At 46.8% G+C, this 25,929-nt stretch overlaps 1 protein-coding gene across 2 annotated transcripts in view; it reads left to right on the forward strand.

Moving 5' to 3' along the window:
* Positions 1–21,636, forward strand: part of LOC137094946 (KICSTOR complex protein kaptin-like) — a 46,916-nt gene extending 25,280 nt beyond the window's left edge. Inside the window, exons 7-12 of one of the 2 annotated variants that reach the window (XM_067460957.1) lie at positions 53–162; positions 1,587–1,700; positions 1,904–1,976; positions 2,477–2,612; positions 8,350–8,559; positions 21,201–21,636. In XM_067460957.1, coding sequence (XP_067317058.1) covers positions 53–162; positions 1,587–1,700; positions 1,904–1,976; positions 2,477–2,612; positions 8,350–8,559; positions 21,201–21,326 — 769 coding nt within the window. In that variant the 3' untranslated portion in view covers positions 21,327–21,636. Of the gene's footprint in view, positions 1–52; positions 163–1,586; positions 1,701–1,903; positions 1,977–2,476; positions 2,613–8,349; positions 8,560–14,596; positions 19,476–21,200 lie in introns of those variants that run through there. The other variant, XM_067460956.1, reaches the window with a different exon arrangement.
* The last annotated feature ends 4,293 nt before the right edge of the window (positions 21,637–25,929 follow it).

Here is a 25,929-nt window from a genome sequence, read left to right on the forward strand (position 1 = left end):
ATCTCTCTCAATTTTCGATTTCCTTAAAATGATGGTTGCTTCTCCTTTGCAGCGTGTTGTGGCTGGACGTATACAACATCCCAAACTCAGGGAAGCGCCTCACAGCCTTTGGCTGCCAGAGTGGCTATGTCCGAGTCGCCCATGTTGAACACTCCAGCCAAGGTGAGAATTGTTTTTAAATGGCCCTTACTTATGTTGGCTCAGTGGCATGTTCCTTGACTCAGAATTGAGCTTCTCAGGGACCTGGCTGTGCAACTCTCATTTCACATTATTCCTTGTCAAGTAGCTAATGCTGTGTTAGAGAGAAATGCATGCTCTGTAACTCCAGTGTGTGAAAAATACAGTTCTAATGGACATGTGGTCACAGCACATTCCACTGAAGGGTTAAGCAAGTGGAGATGTGGACCTAGAGTCATGACCATGTGATAGGCATGACGAGAATTGTATCATTTCCTGTGGTCCCTGTCGGTATAAAAAAAGTGATTTAGACTACCACTCCCACAGTCCTGCAGACACCACATCCAATGGCTATGGAACAAGATGGTTTGATAACACAAACAAGTGAGAAAACATGTGTATGACAAGCCCCTGGTAGGGAAGCTCCTGTGGAGGGTCAAGTAGAGAAGAAAATCTTTTTCAGAGAGGAATTGTTTGCTCTTGGGTAGATTGGTTGTTCATCTGAACCCAAGTATCAAGGCAGAAACTGTGGCTTTTCATTTGTACTGTTGTCATTATTTTGGAAAATTTGAGCCTCCCATTTAAATAGGAACGGGACTAGGCTTAGCACAGCAGGCTAAACCACTGTGCCCCAGAAAAATCCTTCTGATCGAAAGGTTAGCAGTTTGATCCTGGGACGGGGTGAGCATCTGCCGGTAGCCCCAGCTCACCTGTCCACCTTGCAGGTCGAAAGCAAAATGCAAGTAAATAAATAGGCACTGCTTTTAGCGGGGAGGTACTAAAGACGCCCATTGATCGATTGACATGGAAGATGAGCGACAGCACCCCGCTTTGGTCAAAGTCGAGCACAGCCTCCAAGATGCTGGAAATAAGATGAGAGAAAACTGCCTTTACTTCTGTTTGTGTTGTCTGTCCTTGTTAAATGTATAACCAGCATTGAATGGTTGCTGTGTTATAAATATCTGCGAACTACAGATAAAGACTCTGTTGTGTTTTGGTTCAAGTTAACTGCCTGCCTTGAGAGACAATTAGTCCCATGCACAGCTCCAGGAGGATGTGATGGGAGGGAATAATTCACGTGCCTACCCAGCGGGTGTTTTGTTTGTTTATTTGTCTTGTGACATTCCTGACTTGGGGTGAACCCATGGGTTCTTCTTGGCATGGTTTATTCAGAGGGGTTTGCCTTTGCCTTCCTCAGAGGCTGAGAAAGTGCAATTTGTCCAATACCCTCAGTGAATCTCCAGAACTTTCTCCATTCTGTTGGAATCCTAGGCAAACATGGAAACACTTACGCATGACTATCACAATCTTTAGGACTCAGACTGGGATGAATTGAGGCTTTCCTACTTGTCCAGCAGTTGTGGCATTGCTTTGATGGGTGGCTTTTCCCCCCCAATTCACTTATCTAGTGGTCCTGCAGAGTTGGAGCATCCAGCAAGATGGGCCCATCTCCAAAGTGCTGGTCTTTGCCCAGCCCACAGGAACCTATCTGGAAGATCTCTCCGGAACCACATCTGCAAATGGTAAGAAACAGAAGAGGCCACAACAGACCTTCTGCCACCACAGCCATGACACGGAGGAGGAGGAGAGTCTGGTTCCCTCAAGATTTAGTAGCACTTGGGAGCATCAGAAAGACTTAACTTCTTCCCCCCCCCCCCCCCCCTAGGCCTTTCCATCATATGTGTGTCTGTATATTTTATATATATTTTTGTTCCTTCTCCCCCAGGTAGCATTAGCAGCCATGCTCAGAGCTACAGTGTCCTTGTGACCAGCACTATTGAGCTATCAGTTGTTTACAGGTGAGCAGAACATCTGCCAAGCGTGTGGTTGGAGTTTCCCTGTGCTTTGTATGCAAAGCAAGAACGTGTTATGGGTTTTTTGAGAACAGGGATGAGCATTCCCAAAAATGGAACAAGTTATGATGCATTTGTGGAAAGGAGGGGGTTCTTGTCAGTATCACCTCATTCTTGGCCTTTGTGATAAAATTGCTGAGTCCCCAACGCAGCTGGGTAATGGATACGAGAAACTGTTCTCCAAAAATAAGAATTATTTTGTCGAAGGCTTTCAAGGCTGGGTTGTTGTAGGTTTTTTCGGGCTATATGGCCATGTTCTAGAGGCATTCTCTCCTGATGTTTCGCCTGCATCTATGGCAAGCATCCTCTGAGGATGCTTGCCATAGATGCAGGCGAAACGTCAGGAGAGAATGCCTCTAGAAAATGGCCATATAGCCCAAAAAAACCTACAAAAACCCAAGAATTATTTTGGATGATGTAGGCTTTTTTGACTGTCCCCCTTTCAGAAATGTCTTGCAGCGGGGCCTCGAGGACCAGTTGATCCTGCCTTTGAGTGATCACTATGACAGCGTGATCTGTGCCCTTGTGACTGATATCGACTTTGACTATGAGCCTGAGATCCTCCTTGGCACTTATGGACAGGTACCCTCTATGATTTGCCTTGGTGGTTGTTTTCAGATCTGGTTTGCCACTGTGAGGGGATTGAAACGTATTTCTACACATCATTGAGGTGTCTGGGAATTCCTGGCTGAAGGATGGCCTAACTTTTTGGGATATTCTATTGATTGGGACCCACCTTTCCCAGCATAAAAAGATCTGTAATTGGTTAAGTAAACAAATCCAGAGGGTGTTTCTCCCCAATGTTTCCTCTTCATTCTGGAAAGAAGTGATGAGTAGAGTGCCATAAGGAGGGTTCCATCATGGGCCTGGTCCTGTTCAACATCTTTATTAATGACTTAGATCAGTGTTTCTCAACCTTCCTAATGCCACAACCCCTTAGTACAGTTCCTCATGTTGTGGTGACCCCCAACCATAACATTATTTTCGTTGCTACTTCATAATTTATTTATTTATTTATTTACGGCATTTATATGCCGCCCTTCTCATCACGAAGGGGACTTACAAGGTATATATTATATACAATATATTATATTATTAGCATAGTACAATATCAGCATTAAACATTGCTATATGGCACCATACCACTATATCATAATATTATTAGTAATATTACATGTAATATAAATATATAATAATAATATATTATTATATTACATTACATTATAATATTATAAATATTATATGTATACTTATAAGTATTATTTATAAATATTATAAATATTAATAAATTGATTCTAAATTATATATTAATAACATTTATAAATATTATAAATATTATATGTATACATTTATGTATATGTATAATATTTTAAATATTATATGTATATGTATAAATATTATAAATATTATTTATAAATATTATAAATATTAATAAATTAATTATAAATTATATATTAATAACATTTATAAATATTATAAATATTATGTATACTTATAAATATTATATGTATTCATAATTGTAATTTTGCTACAGTTACGAATCATAATGCAAATATCTGATATGCAGGATGTATTTTCATTCACTGGAACACATTTGGCACAAATACCTGATACGCCCAAATTTGAATACTGGTGAGGTTGGTGGGGGATTTATTTTGTCATTTTGGAATGGTAGTTGTTGGGATTTATAGTTCACCTACAATCAAAGAGCATTCTGAACTTCACCAACTATGGAATTGAACCAAACGTGGCACACAGAACTCCCATGACCAACCGAAAATACTGTAAGGGTTTGATGGGCACTGACATTGGATTCTGGAATTGTAGTTCACCTACATCGAGAGAGCACTGTGAACTCAAACAATAATGGATGTGGACCAAACTTGGCATGAACACTCAATATGTAAAATGTGAACACTGGTGGAGTTTGGGGGAAATAGACCATGACATTTGGGAGTTTTAGTTGCTGGGATTTATAGTTCATCCACAATCAAAGAACATTCTGAACCCCACCAATGAGAGAATTGGGCCAAACTTCCCACACAGAACCCTCATGACCAACAGAAAATATTGTGTTTTATGATGGTCTTTGGCAACCCCTCTGACACTCCCTCATGACCTGCCCAGGGTCCCGACCCCAAGGTTGAGAAGGCAGGATCATCAAGTTTGCAGACGGGACCAAATTGGGAGGGAGAGCCAAGACTCCAGAAGACAGGAGCGGAATTCAAAGCAGTCTGAACAGATTAGAGAGATGATGGGCCAAAACTAACACAGTGAAGCTTAACAAGGACAAATGCAAGATAGTCCACTTACGCAGAAAAAAATGAAATGCAAAAATACAGAATGGGGGATGATGCCTGGCTCGACAGAAGGTCTTGGAGTCCTCATGGGGAGGAAGGTGAACATGAGCCAACAATGTAATGCGGCAGCAGAAAAAGCCAATGGGATTTTGGGCTGCATAAATAGGAGTCTAGTGTCTAGATGCAGGGAAGTCATGCACCCCTCTATTCTTCCTTGGTCAGACCACAACTGAATCACACTGTGTCCAGTTCTGGGCACTGCAGTTGAAGGGAGATGTTGATACTAAGCTGGAATGCGTCCAGAGAGCGTGACTAAAATGATCAAGGGTGTGGAGAACAAGCCCTATGAGGAGCGGCTTAAAGAGCTGGGCATGTTTAGCCGGCAGAAGAGAAGACTGAGATGAGACATGTAGTCATGTATAAATATGTGAGGGGAAGTCATAGGGAGGAGGGAGCTAGCTTGTTTCTGCTTCCCTGGAGACTAGGACATGGAACAATGGCTTCAAACTACAGGAAAGGAGGTTCCACATGAATCATAGAATCATAGAATCAAAGAGTTGGAAGAGACCTCATGGGCCATCCAGTCCAACCCCCTGCCAAGAAGCAGGAATATTGCATTCAAATCACCCCTGACAAATGGCCATCCAGCCTCTGCTTAAAAGCTTCCAAAGAAGGAGCCTCCACCACACTCCGGGGCAGAGAGTTCCACTGCTGAACGGCTCTCACAGTCAGGAAGTTCTTCCTAATGTTCAGATGGAATCTCCTCTCTTGTGTTTGAAGCCATTGTTCCATTGCGTCCTAGTCTCCAAGGAAGCAGAAAACAAGCTTGCTCCCTCCTCCCTGTGGCTTCCTCTCACATATTTATACATGGCTATCATATCTCCTCTCAGCCTTCTCTTCTTCAGGCTAAACATGCCCAGTTCCCTAAGCCGCTCCTCGTAGGGCTTGTTCTCCAGACCCTTGATCATTTTAGTCGCCCTCCTCTGGACACATTCCAGCTTGTCAATATCTCTCTTGAATTGTGGTGCCCAGAATTGGACACAGTATTCCAGATGTGGTCTAACCAAAGCAGAATAGAGGGGTAGCATTACTTCCTTAGATCTAGACACTAGGCTCCTATTGATGCAGGCCAAAATCCCATTGGCTTTTTTTGCCGCCACATCACATTGTTGGCTCATGTTTAACTTGTTGTCCACGAGGACTCCAAGATCTTTTTCACACGTACTGCTCTCGAGCCAGGCGTCCCCCATTCTGTATCTTTGCATTTCATTTTTTCTGCCAAAGTGGAGTATCTTGCATTTGTCACTGTTGAACTTCATTTTGTTAGTTTTGGCCCATCTCTCTAATCTGTCAAGATCGTTTTGAATTCTGCTCCTGTCCTCTGGACTATTGGCTATCCCTCCCAATTTGGTGTCGTCTGCAAACTTGATGATCATGCCTTCTAACCCTTCATCTAAGTCATTAATAAAGATGTTGAACAGGACCGGGCCCAGGACGGAACCCTGCGGCACTCCGCTCGTCACTTCTTTCCAAGATGAAGAGGAAGCATTAGTGAGCACTCTCTGTGTTCGTCCACTTAACCAATTACAGATCCACCTCACCGTAGTTTTGCCTAGCCCACATTGGATTAGTTTCCTTGCCAGAAGGTCATGGGGGACCTTGTCGAAGGCCTTACTGAAATCCAGGTACGCTAAATCCACGGCATTCCCCGCATCTACCCAGCTTGTAGCTCTATCGAAGAAAGAGATCAGATTAGTCTGGCATGACTTGTTTTTGATAAATCCATGTTGACTATTAGCGATGACTGCATTTGTTTCTAAGTGTTTGCAGACCGCTTCCTTAACAATCTTTTCCAGAATCTTGCCCGGTATCGACGTGAGGCTGACTGGACGGTAGTTGTTTGGGTCGTCCTTTTTTCCCTTCTTGAAGATTGGGACCACATTGGCCCTCCTCCAATCTGCTGGAACTTCTCCCATTCTCCAAGAACTCTCAAAGATGGTTGCCAATGGTTCCGAAATGACTTCCGCTAGTTCCTTCAGTACTCTTGGGTGTAGTTGATCTGGCCCTGGGGACTTGAACTCATTAAGAGCGGCGAGGTATTCCTGGACGACTTCTTTCCCAATTTGGGGTTGGATGTCCTCCAATCCCTCATCCACTCCATCTTGCTGAGGTTGAAGACTCTCTTTTTGTGAGAAGACCGAGGCAAAGAAGGCATTAAGTAGTTCTGCCTTTTCCCTGTCCCCTGTCAGCATTGCCCCATCTTCTCCTCGAAGAGGTCCTATCGCCTCCTTGTTTTTCCTTTTTCTACTGACATAAGAATAGAAGCCCTTTTTATTGTTTTTAATGTCCCTGGCAAGTCTGAGCTCGTTTTTTGCTTTAGCTTTGCGGACCTTTTCCCTACAGGTGTTGGCTATTTGTTTGAATTCTTCTTTGGTGATTTCTCCCTTTTTCCACTTCTTGTGCATGTCTCTTTTGTGTCTTAGCACAGTTAGAAGTTCTTTGGACATCCATTCTGGCTTCTTTGCACTTGTCCTATTTTTTCTCTTTGTTGGCACGGTTTGCAATTGCGCCTTGAGTATTTCACTCTTGAGAAATTCCCATCCATCCGTAGCTCCCTTGTCTTTTAGTATCTGTGTCCACGGAATGCTGCTCAGTGTTTCCTTCATTTTTTGGAAATCAGCTCTCCTAAAGTCCAAAATGCGGGTTTGACTTGTCTTAGTTTCGGCTTTCCTTTGTACCTCAAATTGCAGGAGCACATGGTCACTTGCCCCTAAGGATCCTACCACTTCGACCGCATCGATCAGGTCCTCCGCATTTGTTAGGATGAGATCAAGAGTAGCCAATCCCCTTGTTGCCTCTTCTACCTTCTGGACCATGAAATTGTCTGCAAGGCAAGCGAGGAATTTGTTGGACCTTGTACTCTTGGCCGAGTTTGTTTTCCAGCAAATATCGGGATAGTTGAAATCGCCCATGACTACTACATCTCTTTTCTGTGCCTGTTTGGTCAACTGTTGGCAGAAGACTTCATCAAGATCTTCCTCCTGGCTTGGGGGTCTGTAGTAGACGCCTACAACGACATCTTTTTGAGTCCCAGTTCCCTTGATTCTTATCCAGATGATTTCAAGCTGGTTTCCCAGATTGCTGTCTTGAATTTCTTCTGCAGCATAAGAGTTTTTGACATATAAGGCTACTCCGCCTCCTCTCCCCTTTGTTCGGTTTCTGTGAAAGAGGTTATACCCCTCGATATCTACATTCCAGCGATAGGAGTCATCCCACCAGGTTTCAGTGATGGCTATGATATCATATTTGTGGTGTAGTGCTAGAAGTTGGAGTTCGTCTTGTTTATTTCCCATGCTCTGTGCATTAGTGTAAAGACATGTGAGCCCCTGGGATCTTCCCTTGAGCTGTTTAATTGGGATTATTGTGCTTTTGGTACTTGGTCCTTGTTGTGTTTGTGCAGCCCTCCGTTTAGCCTTCTGGCGATTCCCAGACATTATGGGTAAAGTAGTGTTCGCAAGGCTGTTGTCCCCCTCCCCCGGTGGACCTAGTTTAAAGTGCGTCTAATGAGGTTTGCGAGTCTGTGAGCAAAAAGGTGTTTTCCTACTTGTGTGAGATGCACCCCATCCCTTGCCAGTAGGCCATCCTCCTGGAATAGCAGGCCATGGTCGAGGAAGCCAAAGCGTTCCTCCTGACACCATTTTCTAAGCCAGTCATTGACCTGTACTATTTTTCTGGCTCTTGTGGGTCCGTGTCTTACAACAGGGAGGAGGGATGAAAAGACCACCTGTACATTACATTCTTTTGGCCTGAACTTCCTGACTATGAGAGCTGATCAGCAGTGGAACTCTCTGCCTTGGAGTGTTGTAGAGGTGCCTTCTTTGGAGGCTTTCAAGCAGAGATTGGATGACCATCTGTCGGGGGTGCTTTGAATGTGATTTTTCTCCTTGGCAGGGGGTTGGCCTGGATGACCCATGAGGTCGCTTCCAACTCAATAATTCTGTGATTCTTTGGTCTTTCAGGAGCTTTTGTGCTACAAGTATCGGCCCTCAAACAGCCAAGCAACTGGCACATCAAGACACTCTTCCTGTGGTCAGTCTGAAGGGGAGTTTCACCTACTCTGGCAGCGCACTTTCCCCAGTCCGCTCTTGTCCATGGAATATGTGGACCTGACCTACGATGGGCTTTGTGAGCTGGCAGTGGTGTGCTTGAAGGGGCTGCATATTCTCCAGGTTTGTGATGGTGGGGGTGCACTGTGGGGATTGTCATGGGGGTCCAGGGAGGAGTGGGGTATGTCAGTTTCATAAGCCCTAAGCCAGGCATGGGCAAACTTTGGCCATCCAGGTGTTTTGGACTTCAACTCCCACAACCAGCTGTTAGGAATTGTGGGAGTTCAAGTCCAAAACACTCGGAGAGCCGAAGTTTCATAGAATCATCGAATCATAGAGTTGGAAAAGATCTCATGGGCCATCCAGTCCAACCCCCTGCCAAGAAGCAGGAATATTGCATTCAAAGCACCCCTGACAGATGGCCATCCAGCCTCTGTTTAAAAGCTTCCAAAGAAGGAGCCTCCACCACACTCCGGGGCAGAGAGTTCCACTGCTGAACGGCTCTCACAGTCAGGAAGTTCTTCCTCGTGTTCAGATGGAATCTCCTTTCCTGTAGTTTGAAGCCATTGTTCCGCGTTTGCCCATGCCTGTCCCAAGCTATTGGCTTCCTTTTGATTTTTTAAAAAAATAAGTCAAACACTAGCTGTACCCTGGCCACGCGTTGCTGTGGCCTCAAAAAACAGGACTCCCGGACAATCTGGGCTAGGGAACACCTCCCCACAAAGATTTTCTGTAGGCAGGAAGAAGCCAGGCTTTTAAGCTGCAAGGCTTTTCAAAGGTAGGCAATGTATGTGTATATGTATATGTGTATATATGTGTGCATGTGTATATATGTGTATATTTGTGTGTGCTTGTGTATATGTATATATGTATGTATGTGTATATGTATATATGTGTGGTTTGCATGTGTATATATGTGTTATGGATGTGTATATATGTGTTATGTATGTGTATATATATGTGTGTGTATATGTATATGTGTGTGCATGTGTATATATGTGTTGTGTATGTGTATATATGTATTTATGTGTGTATGTATATATGAGTGCATTTGTGTTTGTGTAGATATGTGCATGTGTGTGTTGTTTGTATATGTGTGTAGGGCTGGCCTTACTTGGGCCCTCCAGACATTTTGGACTTCAGTTCCCACAATTCCTAACAGCCAGAACAGCATTGCTCTTAGGAATTGTGGGAGTTGAAGTCCAAAATGCCTGGAGGGCCCAAATAGGCCCAGGCCTGGAGTAAGAGATTTGTTACTGAACCCTGTGTCTCTTTGGAGGCCTCTGCAGCCTCCTCCTGGCGTGGCTCCTCCTCCCTCCCTCCCTTCCCTTTCCCTCTTGCCTTCCTTGCCTGACTGATGGAAGAGGCTTGCTTGCTTCTTTGCTTCTTCTATCCCTCTGTCTGTCCTTCTCCTTCTCCCTCCTCTCTCTCTCTCTCTCTCTCTTTGACTACAGCTCCCTTGCGTCTGCATCATGGAGTCACAGCAAAGTGGCGCCAAACTGCATTAATATTATACCGGAGTCGGATTCAATTCTTCCTGATAGAATTGGGCACTCGGATATGGAATTTGCAATTAAGGCTCTCACCCATCTGTCAATTTCTGTCCATGCTGCATACTTATCATCATCAGCTTGGGGTGGATTTTGGTTGGCAGACCTTGGTTTGCTTTGAATCCAGAAGTAGCTCCAATCTCTTCTTCCAAGTCGAATAATTAGATCCATTTTCTGCAAGTTTTGGAAGCTTCAGAAAGAACTCTTGTCTCCTTTCCATACTGTGTATCTTTCCAAAAATAAAGATGCACCAAAATTAAAAAAATCCTCAAAAACCTTTTTAACGAAGCCTCTCTGCTCTTTTCAACCTTCCTTCAACCTTCCTCAACGAAGCCTCTCAAGCTCTTTCTTTCAGCACAAATACAGCCTGGGAACATAGACTAAGCACACAGACTGGGCACTTAGACTGGGCCCATAACCCTTTTGTTATAGAAAATTACCCTAAAATATACAGCAGAGCATCCTAAAACAAACAGGATGCAAAAGTTGAGCCAATGTGAAGTGCTGTGTGATGCGGCTGTAAAGATTTCAGAGTTTAGGAGGCAAACATGCAGAGTCCAATCTTTAAAAAATCACAAAAAGGTTTATTTACAACTCGCTGTTCCCTGCCACATGTTGCTGTGGCCCTGTCTGTGTATATGTGTTTTGTGTATGTATATATTTGTATGTATGTGTGTTTGTGTATATATATGCAGTTCCTAGGACAACAAAAATTGGCGAAAATCTCGGAAGAACATAGGGAAAGCTTAAATAAAGAAGTTACGGAACAAGAAATCAAATGTACCATATCAAAATTAGATATAGCTATAACGCCAGGACCAGATGGGTTCAAAGCAACATATTGTGTTTGCGTATATATATGGTTTTGCACATGCGTTGTAATGTATTTTTTGTCTTTTGGCTTTTAAAGTCTCTTCTGCTGTGTTTTTCAGTGTTTCCTGTCGTAGTCAACTGCGAAATCGCACTTATGGTATTCCTGCGCCAGCGCAGGCCCAGCTTTCGGAACCTTCTAGACTTAAAAAGAAACATTTTGCTCCCCAGTCCCGCCCCCCCTCCCCCCGAGTATATAAGGTCCGTGGGCGGGACCAACCGTCAATTCTCTTTTTTCCGCCGAGAAATAGGCATCAGCTAGTGAACCTTGTGATAATTTGGATATTTGACTTGGACTGACTTTCGACTATTCTGCTATCTGGCTCCCCGAATTTGGACTGAACGACTATTCTTTGACAAACTGGCACAGGCAATTATTGAAATGGCGACTACTTCTTTCAAGAAGTGCACCAAGTGCCCCAACGTGTTACCAGACACGGATGGGCATGAGTTATGCCTTGCCTGCTTGGGAGAAATCCACCTCTCCCAAACCTGTGCCATCTGTGCGGCCTTTACGCCTCAGACGCGGAGGAACCGTGAGACGCGTCTTAAGGCGGCTTTATACGAACGGGCCCTGCTTCCCCCTCCACCTGCGAGGCCTCAGCAGGGGCCTGAGGCATCCTCCTTACCTCCCGAGGCTGCTCCGAAGAAGAAGGCCAAAAAGCCTAAAGAGAAGGCCCAGGATGGCCGCGCGGAGCCCCAGGGCCGCAGCGCCTCCAAGAAGGAGGGAAAGGCCCCACCGGAGGGCCGACAGCGCCCCGTGCAGGCGCAGCCTACAGCGAGTCTCCTCTTCCCGCCAGGAAGACTGGCTCCGCCCCGGGACCCGAGCGCGAAGAGCGCGCAAGCGCGAGTGTCCCCGACGCCGGCTGAAGCCCTCCCAGCGTCTTCGAGCCCGAGCCTCCCTTCTCCTCCTCCAGCCAACCGAGAGGCTCCCGAGGCCGTGGCTCCAGTGAGAGGGGCGGGTGTGGGCGCCTCGGCTAGCCCCGCCCCCACAGACCCGGCCCCGCCCGGGATGGGAGGAGCGGCAGCCGTGGAGGGACGAGGCGCGGACGCGCAAAGAGGAGCTGTCACCGGCATCGAGGAATGGGGCAGACCGCTCGAGATCGCGGGCCCCTCGGTCTCGCCGAGCCCGAGAGGAGTCCTCTTGCCCCTCCCGAACCCGACTCCTTTGCTGGCTTCGCCAAGGAGGGAGGAGCGACGCCGCAGACCTCGGAGGTCCAGATCTCCCTCCAGGCGAAGCAGATCGGCATCCAGGCGAAGCAGAGCTTCCAGCCGTCGATACCGGAGGGGATCGAGGGGCCGATCCAGGAGGACATCATCGTCATCTTCGTCCTCCTCTTCCTCCTCCTCCTCCCCCGCCTCCAGGTCGGCCAGGAGGAATCGCCGGGCCCGCAGATCCTGCTCCTCTGCATCTTTGAGGCCCCAATTCACACCAGGCCCTTATCCATACCCAGGCTTCTGGCAAATGGCTCCATCAGGCCAAATGTTGTTCCAGCATACGCCTCCCTTTGCACCTATGCAGCACATGGAGGCCATCCCTGGCATTGCACAGAGGGGCTTGGGCACATCAACGACTGTATTCCCTGCCCCAGCCTTAATGCCACCACCAACTACAACACTGACTGCCAGACCGCAAGAAACTGTTTCTCGCCCAGAGGGCGCCCCCAGAGCGGGTCAAGAACTATGTGCTGGACAGAATGTTTGTAATGATCAATCTGTTAATGTGATTCAATCTCTGTATATTGATCCTGCTAATGGTGTTGAAAATGCTAATGGGGGCTCCACACCTGTGCCAATGACCTCGGCCCAGCCTGCACTGACTCCTATGGGAGATCTGGAGGACCCTGCCCCACAGGTGGAGCAGAGGACCACTGAACCGGAGGAATCAAACTCCGATTCAGAGGCTCCAGACCAAGTAGTGGTTCCCAACGCCTCTGAACCGGGTCCCTTACCACCTGACTTTAACAAGTTTGCATGTCTGGTAGACAGAATGATTAAGGCCCTCGACATTCCGGCCCCTAAAGCCCCGGAGCATGTCGAGGACCCTATGTTTCCTAGTGAGGAGCAAAATGTGGTCATCTCAACAGCCCTACCCATGCTCCCCTACCTGCTAAAATTAGCTAAGATACTGGACATACCACCGGCCGCAGTACCAGCTGTCCCCAAAAGAGTGGACAACATGTATAAGATCGACCTGACCAAAGCGAAATGGGTGACAAATCCTCCCAAACCGAATACGGTGGTAGCCGAGGTGGTTAAGTCAAAACGCCCAAAGGGAATCCTTTCTGCTCCCCCAGACAAGGAGGGCAGAAAGGTTGATTCCATGGGAAAGAAAGCCCATGTTACGGCCGGGCTACTAACAAGGATGTCGCACTACGCGACGTATATGAGCGGGTACCAGAGCTTTCTCTGGAATAAATTGCTCCCATACCTTGACAAGCTGCCTCAAGAGGAACAACGTTACCCTAAGGCCCTCCACACGGAGGCGCTAATTTTGTCAAAAATCCAAAAGGATTTTGCCAAGCATTTGGCCGAAACTGCAGGCCATCTGTTTGCTACGGCCACTTCAATCAGGAGGCACGCATGGCTTAGGGCTGCTAACTTGTCTGAGGAAGGGAAGGCCTTAGCCGAAGACCTACCTCTACACGAGGAAGGCTTGTTCAATCCGGAAACGGACGGAACACTAAAGGAGAAGCAGGAAGTACGCCAGGCTGCTGGTAAATTCGGTTACACCTGGCAGCCCTACAACCAACAACGCTCAAGATGGCAACCTCCTGCGGGTAATTTCCGTAAGAATTTTAACAATTCTTATTCAGGGCCCTTCAGGGGAAGGAATTCGTCGTCCCCCAGATATCAGGGTAATAGGAGATCCTCCTATAATTCCAAACCACGATTCCAGCCCTACCAAAACAAACCTAAGCAGGGCGCCTCACGGAAGCGCCTTTGATGACAGGGACCCTATCACCGAGAGCCCCTTAACCAACTCCTCCGCAAGTTTGAATGTTGAACCCCTTGAGGTCCAAGTGGCCCCGGTTGTTAATGTTCTTTTCCCGAGTATTCTAGCTGATTCTCCCCCAGTGTTCGGGGATAGACTGGCTGCGTTTCAGGATTGTTGGGAAAGTATCACTACTGATAGTTGGGTACTAACTATTGTTAAACATGGTTACACCATTGAATTCAATGAAACCCCGGGAACGGGCAGGGTTACGAGCACGCAACCGTCTCCGGCACTCCTGCAAGAGATAAATACGCTCCTGCAAAAAGGGGCCATTTCACCTGTTGCGCCATCTATGTTCCCGCATTGTTTTTTCTCCAGTTATTTTGTAGTTGAAAAGCGCGGAGGAGGTTTTCGGGCTATTATGGATCTAAGGAATTTAAATAAATGCATCATTCCAAAGAAATTTCGAATGGTCACTTTGACTTCAATCTTACCCCTGTTAAGAAAAGATGTGTGGTTCGCCACCATCGACCTTAAAGACGCATACTTCCACTTTTCAATAGCACCACACCACAGAAGGTTTCTAACATTCATGGTGGGCTCGCAGGCATTTCATTACAACGTACTCCCGTTCGGACTGAGTACGGCCCCGCGGGTTTTCACCAAGTGCATAGCAGTGGTAGTGGCGCACCTACGCACTCAGGGCATCATAGTGTACCCCTACATAGACGATTGGCTGATTGTATCCCAATCGCACAACCAACTGCGTCACCATATCTCTGTCATTCTCTGTCTTTTGCAGTCTTTGGGGTTGATTGTCAACGTGGAGAAGTCGTCCCTGACGCCGTCCCGACAGATCCAATTTATTGGAGCCTTGCTGGACTCTCACACGCAGAGAGCGTACCTACCTGGAGACCGGGCTTCCAATCTTCGAGAGCTTATCAACCGGTTCCTGGAGTCCTCCACGGTGTCGGCCAGACAGGTCCAGGTCCTACTGGGCCATATGGCCTCCACCACATCGGTAATCCCGTTCTCGAGACTCCGGATGCGTCCTCTGCAGGCATGGTTTGGGTCAGTTTTCAACCCCCTCACAGACAACCAGAATATCAGGCTGTCCCCTCCGGAGCAGGTCAGGTGCTCCTTAAGATGGTGGACGCAACCCCAATGGGTCGGTATGGGACTCCCATTTCAGCCTCCCTCTCCTACACTAACTATTACAACAGATTCCTCCCTGTCGGGGTGGGGTGCCCATGCACAAGGACTTGTCGCTCAGGGAAGGTGGTCTCCAAGCGAAAGCACGTTGCACATAAACGTTCTAGAGCTCATGGCAGTAGGAAAAGCTCTAAAGTCCTTCGAAAGCATGGTAAGAGGCACAGTAGTACAAATCCTGACGGACAACACAACCGTCATGTACTACTTAAACAAACAGGGCGGCACTCACTCACACCAGCTCCTGCAACTTTCGATCAGCATCTGGGAATGGTGCATCCAGAGGGGAACGTTCCTACGGGCCTCTCATGTCCCGGGGGAACAGAACTCCCTTGCGGACTCTCTGAGCAGGAGTCCAATGGGGAACCACGAGTGGTCTCTGGATTGGGAAGAATTACGAAAGATCTTCCAGGTGTGGGGTTATCCGACCATAGACCTGTTCGCATCCACGGAGAACAGGAAATGCAAAACATTCTGCGCGAGGACTCAACCGTCCTTACGGGGGGACTGTCTAGGGGATGCGTTCCTCAGGAACTGGGGGGGTTCCCTAGTCTACGCGTTTCCACCATTCCCTCTTCTTCTGAGGGTAGTAGCAAAGATTCAATCGGACAACGCACACTGTATTCTGGTGACCCCGTGGTGGCCACGGCAACCGTGGTTTGCACCACTCCTTCAATTGTCAGGGAAGGTCTTTGTGAGGCTCAGAGGCAAGCCGGACCTTCTAACCTCCCAACAGGGACGGGTTCTCTACCCGGATGTCCAAGCTCTGAGGTTGACCGCATGGCGGATTCTTCCACCAGAGTAGACAGTGAGGCTCCCTTTTCAGAGCCTGTTCTAGCCATCATTGATGCGGCCCATAGACCATCTACCAAACGCTCATATACATACAAATGGGCACGTTTTAGCAGATTTGCAGCAGCAAATGGGGTGCAACCAGAGTCTGCACCTATCTCAGTGATTTTGGATTTTTTGCTGTCCCTCTCAGAGGCGGGCATGTCTAACTCTTCCATAAAGTGCTATTTGGCGGCCATCTCATGGGCCAGAAGGAAGACGGGACTTCCGTCCTGTTTCGTTGACCTGTCGGTCAAGGCCTTTCTGAAGGGGTTAGCAAATGTCAGACCGCCAACGGCTCCGGTTACTCCCTCTTGGAGTCTGGAATTGGTTCTCTCGTCACTGACGAAGGCTCCATTTGAGCCCTTAGCATCAACGGACCTAGCGTCACTCACTTGGAAGGTAGCCTTTTTAGTGGCTATTACTTCGGCCAGGAGATCGAGTGAATTGTGTGCTCTTAGAGTGGATGAACCGTATTTGAAGTTTCATAAAGACAAGGTGGTCCTACGGACAGACCTGGCGTTCTTACCCAAGGTATCCACTCGTTTTCATAACTCGCAGGAAATAATTCTCCCGGCATTCTTTCAGAATCCGGAAACATCGCTGGAAAAGAATTTACACTTGTTAGATGTCAGAAGGGCACTGGCCTTCTACATACAGAGGACTAAGGAATTTAGGAAGTCCCCCAGGTTGTTCCTAAAGTACAGGAAGGACACAAAGGGTTTGCCAGTCACGTCACAGCGGTTTTCCGCTTGGATTGTATCTACCATTCGCACCTGCTATCGTTTAGCGGGCAAGGAATTGCCGCAGCAGGTGCATGCTCATTCAACAAGGGCAATGGCCACTTCAGTGGCTTTTTTGAGAGGAGTTCCCTTGGAGGAGGTGTGTCGGGCGGCCACGTGGGCGTCCCCAAGCACCTTTGTATCCCATTACAAGCTTGACGTGAGGTCCAGGAGGGATGTATGCTTCGGCAGGAATATACTCTTTTCTGCAGTGGCATGACTCCCTCCATCCGGTCTATAGCTTGCTAGTCTACCATAAGTGCGATTTCGCAGTTGACTACGACAGGAAAATATGGGTTGCTTACCTGTAACCGTAGTTTCCTGAGTAGTCACCTGCGAAATAGCACATTCCCTCCCTTCCTCCCCTCGAGTGTCATGCCGCGTTCCTTCTGGCTGCTGTGCGGCGGAAGAGAATTGACGGTTGGTCCCGCCCACGGACCTTATATACTCGGGGGGAGGGGGGGCGGGACTGGGGAGCAAAATGTTTCTTTTTAAGTCTAGAAGGTTCCGAAAGCTGGGCCTGCGCTGGCGCAGGAATACCATAAGTGCTATTTCGCAGGTGACTACTCAGGAAACTACGGTTACAGGTAAGCAACCCATATTTTTTATGAGTGATGGTCACTCGTTGGCTGGATAGGTGTATTGTGTCCAAATTTGGTGTCAATTCCCCCAGTGGTTTTTGAGTTATGTTAATCCCACAAACAAACATTACATTTTTATGTATATAGATAATAACTACCAGGTAACTATATTTCTTCATGGTAAAGAACTGGGTCTGAGCTACAGTAACATCCATCTCTTCTAAGGTTTCAAAGAGAGGGAAAAAACATCAATTACTCCATCTCTTCCAACACTCACGGAGAGAGAGATCTCAAAGCACACAGGATATACTCTCCATACTAAGATGTAAAAAGACAGAAGGCAGCTTCAAAAAGCTTGAAGTAGAAAAGTATACTTTTTAAACAAGCAATTAGAATAAGAGCAGAAACAAAGAGAGAGAACAAAATACATACATTCCAACTGTCATTCAGGAGACATGGGGGAAGGGAAACCTTTAGACTATTCTAAGCTAACTAAAGTGTTCCTCAATGAGGACTTGAGACTTGTGAGGTTGAATTCGAACACAAGGAAGGTTGGAATCGTAGAGTTGAAAAAGACCACAAGGGTCATCCAGTCCTACTCCCTTGTTTGCTTCTTCATTGTATTGCTGGAAGGAAGGCAACTAAGTATTTACTTATCAAATAAACAAACAGATCAAGCCGTATGTAGAGCGGAGAGGCTGTGTCCCTGAGAGACCTCCCCTCCTCACCCCTGCTGTGTTGTCTACATGGCTCATAACCCCCGCAGACCAAACATTATTAGAGAACTCATAATAAATTAAAGAAAGGTTATCCCAAATACATTCTAATCATTTTCAATTCTTTAACCGCAACAAGCTGGCAAAAAGCCCAGATCTCCAGGTGTAGCTGATCCACTCGGCGCTGCCAAGTTTGGCTTCCGGCACACTTTCTTTTTGATTTTCATTTTACACTGAGCTCGGTGCTGAGTCTTGTTCACAGCAGAACTTAACAACAGAAGAGCTCAAATGTGGACTGGGTTTGGCTCCAAGCATCATGTTGCTCGATACCCAAGGCTGTGGTCAGAGGCAGGGAGGTGAGCTTTTTCTCCCTTGGAAGGCAGTTTTGCGAGTATGTATGTGTATATATATATATATATGTATAAGGTAAAGGTTTTTCCCTGAAATTAAGTCCAGTCGTGTCCGACTGGGGTGTGGTGCTCATCTCCATTTCGAAGCAAAAGAGCTGGCGTTGTCCGTAGAGACTTCAAGGTCATGTGGTTGGCATGACTGCATGGCGCACCATTACCTTCCTGCCAGAGTGGCACCTATTGATCTACTCACATATATATTGTCTGTTTGTAGTATTAACATAACTCAAAAACCACTTGATGAATTGACACCAAATTTGTACACAATACACCTATCAGGCCAATAAGTGACTATCACTCATAAAAACACTGAAAAACACCATGGAAGAGACTTAAAAAAACCCCAAAATAAAAAATACATTACAATGCATGCGAAACACCACATATATACACATACGTACACATATCATTTGTTGTTGACTATGCCTGGCTGAGGAATTCCAGGAGTTGTTATCCAAAGAAGTTAACTTTTCTTCAAAATAAATACACATGGTGCCAAACAGCAGGAAAGGAAGAAGAAATCCACACACCATGGTTACTTCAGGATGGTTTATGGAAGGGCAAAGCCAATTCCAGCCCTGTGAACCTTCCCATTTTTTCAATCAAGGCTTTTGACTTTTTGTGTGTGTCTGCCCATCAAATGTTGTGCAGTGAGTGGTGGCCACATGTGACAGTTGTGGCACACAGTTGATCAGTTAACTTCTTGACAGACCATCTATTTGTTCTTTCACTAACAGATCTTTTGAATGCTGTTTGAGACCTCTTTACTTTCTTGGGGGCATCAACCTCAATACTCTAATTCTATTTGTATGCTGGGCTATAGTTTCTAGCATCTAGATCAGTGGTTCTCAGTCTGTGGGTCGCGACCCCTTTGGGGGTCAAATGACTCTTTTACAGGGTCGCCTAAGATAATCAGAAAAATATCTGATGGTCTTAGAAACTGCGAAACCGCTAACTTTTCCTCACCCCCTTTGCATCCCAGTGGCCTCTTCCTCTTCTCCAGTGGGAGGTGGTGATATCACTCATCCCCCTTCCCTCTGCCATTTTAGGAGGAAGAGACAGAAGCAACAGAGGTGAGGTTTACGTTGGAGCCAAGAGAGAAGAGGAAGGAGGAGGAGATGGAGGTGAAAAGGGAGGAAGTGAGGGAGAGAGGCCTATGGAGGGGGGGGGGGATTGGGGGAAGGTCAGGGCTTAGAGGGGGTCGAGTGGCCCCTCCATGGCTGAATCTCAAGGAGAAAGTAAAGGTGAGGGATCCTTTGAGGGAGGGTCACAACAATGGGTTACCTGCCTCATAGAATCATAGAATCAAAGAGTTGGAAGAGACCTCCTGGGCCATCCAGTCCAACCCCCTGCCAAGAAGCAGGAATATTGCATTCAAATCACCCCTGACAGAGGGCCATCCAGCCTCTGTTTAAAAGCTTCCAAAGAAAGCGCTTCCACCACACTCTGGGGCAGAGAGTTCCACTGCTGAACAGCTCTCACAGTCAGGAAGTTCTTCCTCATGTTCAGATGGAATCTCCTTTCTTGTAGTTTGAAGCCATTGTTCCGCGTCCTAGTCTCCAGGGAAGCAGAAAACAAGCTTGCTCCCTTCTCCCTGTGGCTTCCTCTCACATATTTATACATAGCTATTATATCCTCTCTCAGCCTTCTCTTCTTCAGGCTAAACATGCCCAGCTCCTTAAGCCGCTCCTCATAGGGCTTGTTCTCCAGACCCTTGATCATTTTAGTCACCCTCCTCTGGAGTCATTCCAGCTTGTCAATATCTCTCTTGAATTGTGGTGCCCAGAATTGGACACAATATTCCAGGTGTGGTCTAACCAAAGCGGAATAGAGGGGTAACATGACTTCCCTGGATCTAGACACTATGCTCCTATTGATGCAGGCCAAAATCCCATTGGCTTTTTTTGCCGCCACATCACATTGTTGGCTCCTTTCCTTTCCTTTCCTTTCCTTTCCTTTCCTTTCCTTTCCTTTCCTTTCCTTTCCTTTCCTTTCCTTTCCTTTCCTTTCCTTTCCTTTCCTTCCCTTCCCTTCCCTTCCCTTCCCTTCCCTTCCCTTCCCTTCCCTTCCCTTCCCTTCCCTTCCCTTCCCTTCCCTTCCCTTCCCTTCCCTTCCCTTCTTCCCCTTCCCCTTCCCCTTCCCCTTCCCCTTCCCCTTCCCCTTCCCCTTCCCCTTCCCCTTTCCCTTCCCCTTCCCTCATCCTGAATGCTGTCCTCTCTCTCTCACTCTCCCTTCCTTCTGCACCTCATGGTCTCCATGATATGGACTCTGTCCTTTCCTTCCCCCTCCCTTCCTCTCTCTCGGACCCTTCTGTACATCGCTTCTCTATCTGTCTCCAGGCCCACATGCAGATATGCCCACATACGAGTACCCTGCGTGATGACATCATTGCGCCAACCTCATCACATACACCCCGTACAAATACAGGTGTATGTGACAGGGTTGGCTCCATAATGTACTTATGCGGACCAGTCACATATGTTGAAAGCAGCTGCTCTGTTAAAAGCAACTACTGTGTTGAAAACAGCAGTATTGGAGATAAAATGACAGGAAAATACATCCTGTATATCAGATATTTACATTATGATTCATAACAGTAGCAAAATTACAGTTATGAAGTAGCAGTGAAAATAATGTTATGATTGGGGATCACCACAACGTGAGGAACCGTATTAAGAGGTCACGGCATTGGGAACGTTGAGAACCACTGATCTAGATGGAGAATTTAGGCGTCGTCCATAAACACTAACTTTTCCAAGTGCTGACATTTTTATATAGATAATGAATTGCTCTGTGCATCTTGGTGAAGATGGAAAGGCAAGGTATGCATCCTTTGAAATAAAAATCTCTTCTCTTGTTCACCCCGTCCTCCAACAGCACAGCCTCACACAGGTAGCCCAGTGTCTCTTGGAACGGCTTCGGTTGAAAGTGGCAAACCAGAAGGCCCAGGAGAGCATTGCTGCGCATCTCCAGGATCCCAAGGACGAGGACGAGAAAGAATGAAAAGCGTGATGAAAGTGGCTGAGCCATTATTGTTTGATGGAAGAAAAGATAGATGACTTCAGATTGCTTCAGATCCAAAGGCGTCATAGGAGGGAACTTGAACCAAAGTCAGAGAGGGATGAAGGGATGCAGTGACATTTCTGGAGCGCCTCTTCATGTAGTGGTGCCTCGTAAGACACAAGAAGCAATCGTCTGGTGCGATTTGTCTTGCAGACTCTTGTCATTCCTAATTTCACAACCAAGGGGGCTGCCCCAAACTTGATTTGACTGAAGACCTTGTAAATAGGGAATAAACTTTGCATTATGACAATTCTCTATTTTATGTGGCTGCGTGATGGACTAAATCCCGGAATGAGATCAAGACAGCCTTTCCTAATTTATTTTAGAATGCCTCAGTTGCCTTTTCAGAGATTCAAATCAGTGGGTTGTTATAGGTTTTTCGGGCTGTATGGCCATGTTCTAGAAGCATTCTCTCCTGACGTTTCGCCTGCATCTATGGCAGGCATCCTCAGAGGTGGTGAGATCTGTTGAAAACTAGGAAGATTGGGTTTATATATTTGTGGAAAGTCCAGGGTGGGAGAAAGAACTCTTGTCTGTTGAGGTAGATGTGAATGTTTCAATTGGCCACCTTGATTAGCATTTGATGGCCTGACAGTTTTTAAGTGTGGCTTGTTACTACCTGGGGGAATCCTTTGTTGAGAGGTGGTTAGCTGTTCGTGATTGTTTCTTGTCTGGAGTTCCCCTGTGTTAGAGTGTTGTTATTATTTACTGTTATAATTTTAGAGTTCTTTAATACAGGTAGCCAGATTCAAATCCGCTTGTATCAACAATGGCCACAGCGTGTTGTATAAATACCACCCTGCATATTTCAGTAAGGCAGTCAAAATCTTGTGCAAAGGCATTAAAGCAAGACGACTAAGCAGAACAGTTCTTGCTGTCTTTGGTTTCCAAAGGACCAATCCCTCCTGAGTAATCTTACTTTGAATTAGATCCAGTTATATTTCTTTATTTACAGCATTTATATTTTGCCCTTCTCACCCCTAAGGGGAATCAGGGTGAATCACAGAACACATACATGGCAAACATTCAATGCCGCTAAAAAGACAGGACAGACAGCAGATAGAGATATTATATCACCATTTTCCCCCAGTTTTGGCGTCCTGGAGGTTGTGCTCGATTCTGGCCACAGGGGGGTGCTATTGCTCCATCCTCTATGACGAAGAGCACTTGATCACAGACTTCCTCCTTCCTTTGATCGCCAGGATTTTCTAGTATTTCCTTTTTATGGTGCCGCAAAATACCTCCCTGCTTAAGAGGTGCCTAAATTCTCTACTCACAGCTCACAGCTGTTTTTGAACTGCTTAGGTGGACAGTAAGCTGGGCTGAAGGTTGGGTGCTCACCCTGACCCGGGCTTCGAACTGCCAACCTATTGATTGGTAGGATCTATTGCTGCTGGTGATTAACCAGCTGTGCTGCAGACCTTGCACTCAGTCTACCTCCATATTTTGATCCTTGTTTTCCAACCCACCACTGCATTATTGAACTTGCATAGCAAGGAGAATGATCAGCTTTCTCTATTCTACGTATACATTTCTGTCCAATCTGAATAAACTGGTTCTGAAGCCAGATTCTGCCGTTTAATGTGAACAAATGGCAGAGGCAGAAGGACATGCATTAATCTTGAATTGCAGTAATTGGGAAGCATTTGTAACTCCTCAGTGCAGCTGAGGGTATGTATGTAAGTTGATGGTGGGATTTGTAGTATTTCTGTCCATTTGGGAAGAGCTATGCAGTGGAATTCTCTTCCCCGGAGTGTGGTGGAGGTTCCTTCCTTGGAGGCTTTTAAACAGAGGTTGGATGGTCATCTGTTGGGGGGGCTTTAAATGCAATTTTCCTGCTTCTTGGCAGAATGTGGATGGATTGGATGGCCCAGGAGGTCTCTTCCAACTGTATGATTCTATGCATCATCTTTCTTGTTGGGTTCTCATGGCATTGAGATGTGTAAATCCTTCCTGGAGACGGTTTTAGAAATGGGGGCAACACCATTTTGGTTAAGAGATCAATTCTGGTGAAAGCGGATGCACCCGTCTCCCTGGCATTCGCCTTTACCTAGGCAGGTCTGTAAGAACAGTGCTTCTTCCTTGATTTCGAAAGAGCAAAATGCAAGATGTGGATGTGTTTTTCTTACCAGAGATTAAATCCTGTATTGTACAGCTGCCTGTTATTTACTCCGGGACTTAACTTCAGCTTTCCTCTCAGCCATTCCATTATGAGTTGGGGAGCAGAGGGCAGGATCAGAGAAGCGCCTGGCTGTGTCCTCCTTGCCAGATGGAGAACCGTTGCATCATCTGCTGATGTTTATTGGGACCTTTAGGGTTTGTTTTTGGCTATGGAGAGATGGATACTTTCCTGATCATTCTTCTTCTCCTGTGGAATAGGAGCTCAGCAGTAAGTCCAGGAGGGAGCTTGGTGTGTGTTTGTTTTTCTCACAGAAAAGACATTGCTATTCAACAGGGCTTTTGAACAGAGGGCCAGCTTTAGCACAGCAGGTTAATCACCAGCTGCAGCTGCAGTAAATCTTGCCAACCGAAAGGTTGACAGGTTTGTTGTAGGTTTTTCAGGCTATATGGCCATGTTCTAGAAGTATTCTCTCCTGATGTTTTGTCTGCATTTATGGCAGGCATCCTCAGAGGTAGTGAGGAAAGATTGACAATTCGAAGCCGGGTCAAGGTGAGCTCCTGGCCTTCAGCCCAGCTCCCTGCCCACCTAGTGAATCAAAAACAGCAATGTGAGCAGATGAATCGAAACCCCATTAAGCGGGGAGGTATTTTAGGCATGATGTTTTGGAGGAAAGTTTGCAAACAAAGAAAGCTCTTCGGTAAGGACATGGAGCGATAGCACCCCCTGTGGCCGGAACTGAGCACAGCCTCCAAAGATGCCAAATGATGAGAAAAAGCTTATATACAGTCTTCCCTCACTTATCACGGGTGTTCCGTTCCAGGACCACCCGCAATAAGTGAAAACGCGCAAAGTAGGGACGCTATATTAATTGTAATATTTATACATTATTTTAGCATATGTATAAGAAGTGCGTATGTGCAGTCTAGCCCTTGCGCTTCCTTACCTTCCTCCAGGGCCACACAGGCTAGGGAGGCAGGCCTTCCCCACCGCGCTTCAGGCCACCGCTCTGCTGGGGTCTGCAAAGGCCAGGGAGCCAGGCGTTCCCCGCCGAGCAAGCTCTCCAAGTCGTAGGAGGGCAAGCGGAGCTGGCGGAGGGGGTCCCGGCCTACGCACCAGCCTCCCTTTCTGAGGCCCATTGTAATGTAAATATGTTAACAGTTATAAAAAATCTGTGAAACAGCAAGTCCGCGTAAAGTGAACCGCAAAGTAGCAAGGGAACACTGTACCTCTATCTGCTTTCTGTCTTGTCATTGTATAATCGGCATTGAATTTTTTTTCGTGTCAGGAGCGACTTGAGAAACTGCAAGTTGCTTCTGGTGTGAGAGAATTGGCCGTCTGCAAGAACGTTGCCCAGGGGATGCCCAGATGATATGATTGTTTTTATCATCCTTGTGGGAGGCTTCTCTCATGTCCCCGCATGTGGAGCTGGAGCTGATAGAGGGAGGTCATCCGCCTCTCCCCGGATTCAAACCTGCGACCTGTCGGTCTTCGGTCCTGCCGGCACAGGGGTTTAACCCACTGCGCCACTGGGGGCTCATCAGCATTGAATGTTTGCCGTGTGTGTATTCTGTGATCTGCCCTGAGTCCTCTTTGGGTTGAGAAGGGTGGAATAATAAGTACACTAGAGTCTTGCTTATCCGACATAAACGGGCTAGCAGAACATCGGATAAATGAAAATGTTGGATAATACAGTGTTCTACTGTTGCCTGTCTGATGCTGCTCTAGACTCCTAGAATACTGACAACAGGGACTCAAAGTGTTAAGGCAAGGCAATGCCTTGGGGCTAGAGTGGCCCAGCAGTAAGTGCCCAGATGCAGAAGAGGAGCCTGGAAATCACATGAGGAACTGCATTAAGGGGTTGCGGCTTTCAGAAGGTTGAGAAACACTGGCTTAGGAGTTCTAGGATTGTATTTTCAACCACACAACCTGTGTGGATGCCTGTCACAGTCTTGGGTGTCAGGAGAGAATGCTTCTGGAACATGGCCATACAACCTGGAAAACTCACAGCAACTCAGTCCTAGGATTTTCAGTTTTCAAAAAACTATTTCAAAGGCTAGGTACGTGATTCCCAAAGTGGACAAATAGACATGGGAACAGAAAGCTTCTTTAGCTTTTTAAGGAAGCGGCTGAACTTCCTGATTGAAAAGTTGCAGGCTCGAATCCAGGGAGCGGCATGAGCTCCTGCTGTTAGCACCAGCTTCTGCCAACCTAGCAGTTTGAAAACATGCAATAGATACCGCTCTGGTGGGAAGTTAACGGCGCTTCATGCAGTCATGTTGGCCACATGACCTTTGAGGTATCTATGGACAACACCGGCTCTTTGGCTTAGAAATAGGGATGAGCCCCAACCCCAAGAGTCAGTCACGACTGGACTTAATGTCAGGGGGAAACCTTTACCTTTTCCTAGAAAGCCACATAAAT

Source organism: Anolis sagrei, chromosome X (assembly GCF_037176765.1).
Source record: "Anolis sagrei isolate rAnoSag1 chromosome X, rAnoSag1.mat, whole genome shotgun sequence".
Classification (NCBI taxonomy): domain Eukaryota; kingdom Metazoa; phylum Chordata; class Lepidosauria; order Squamata; family Dactyloidae; genus Anolis; species Anolis sagrei.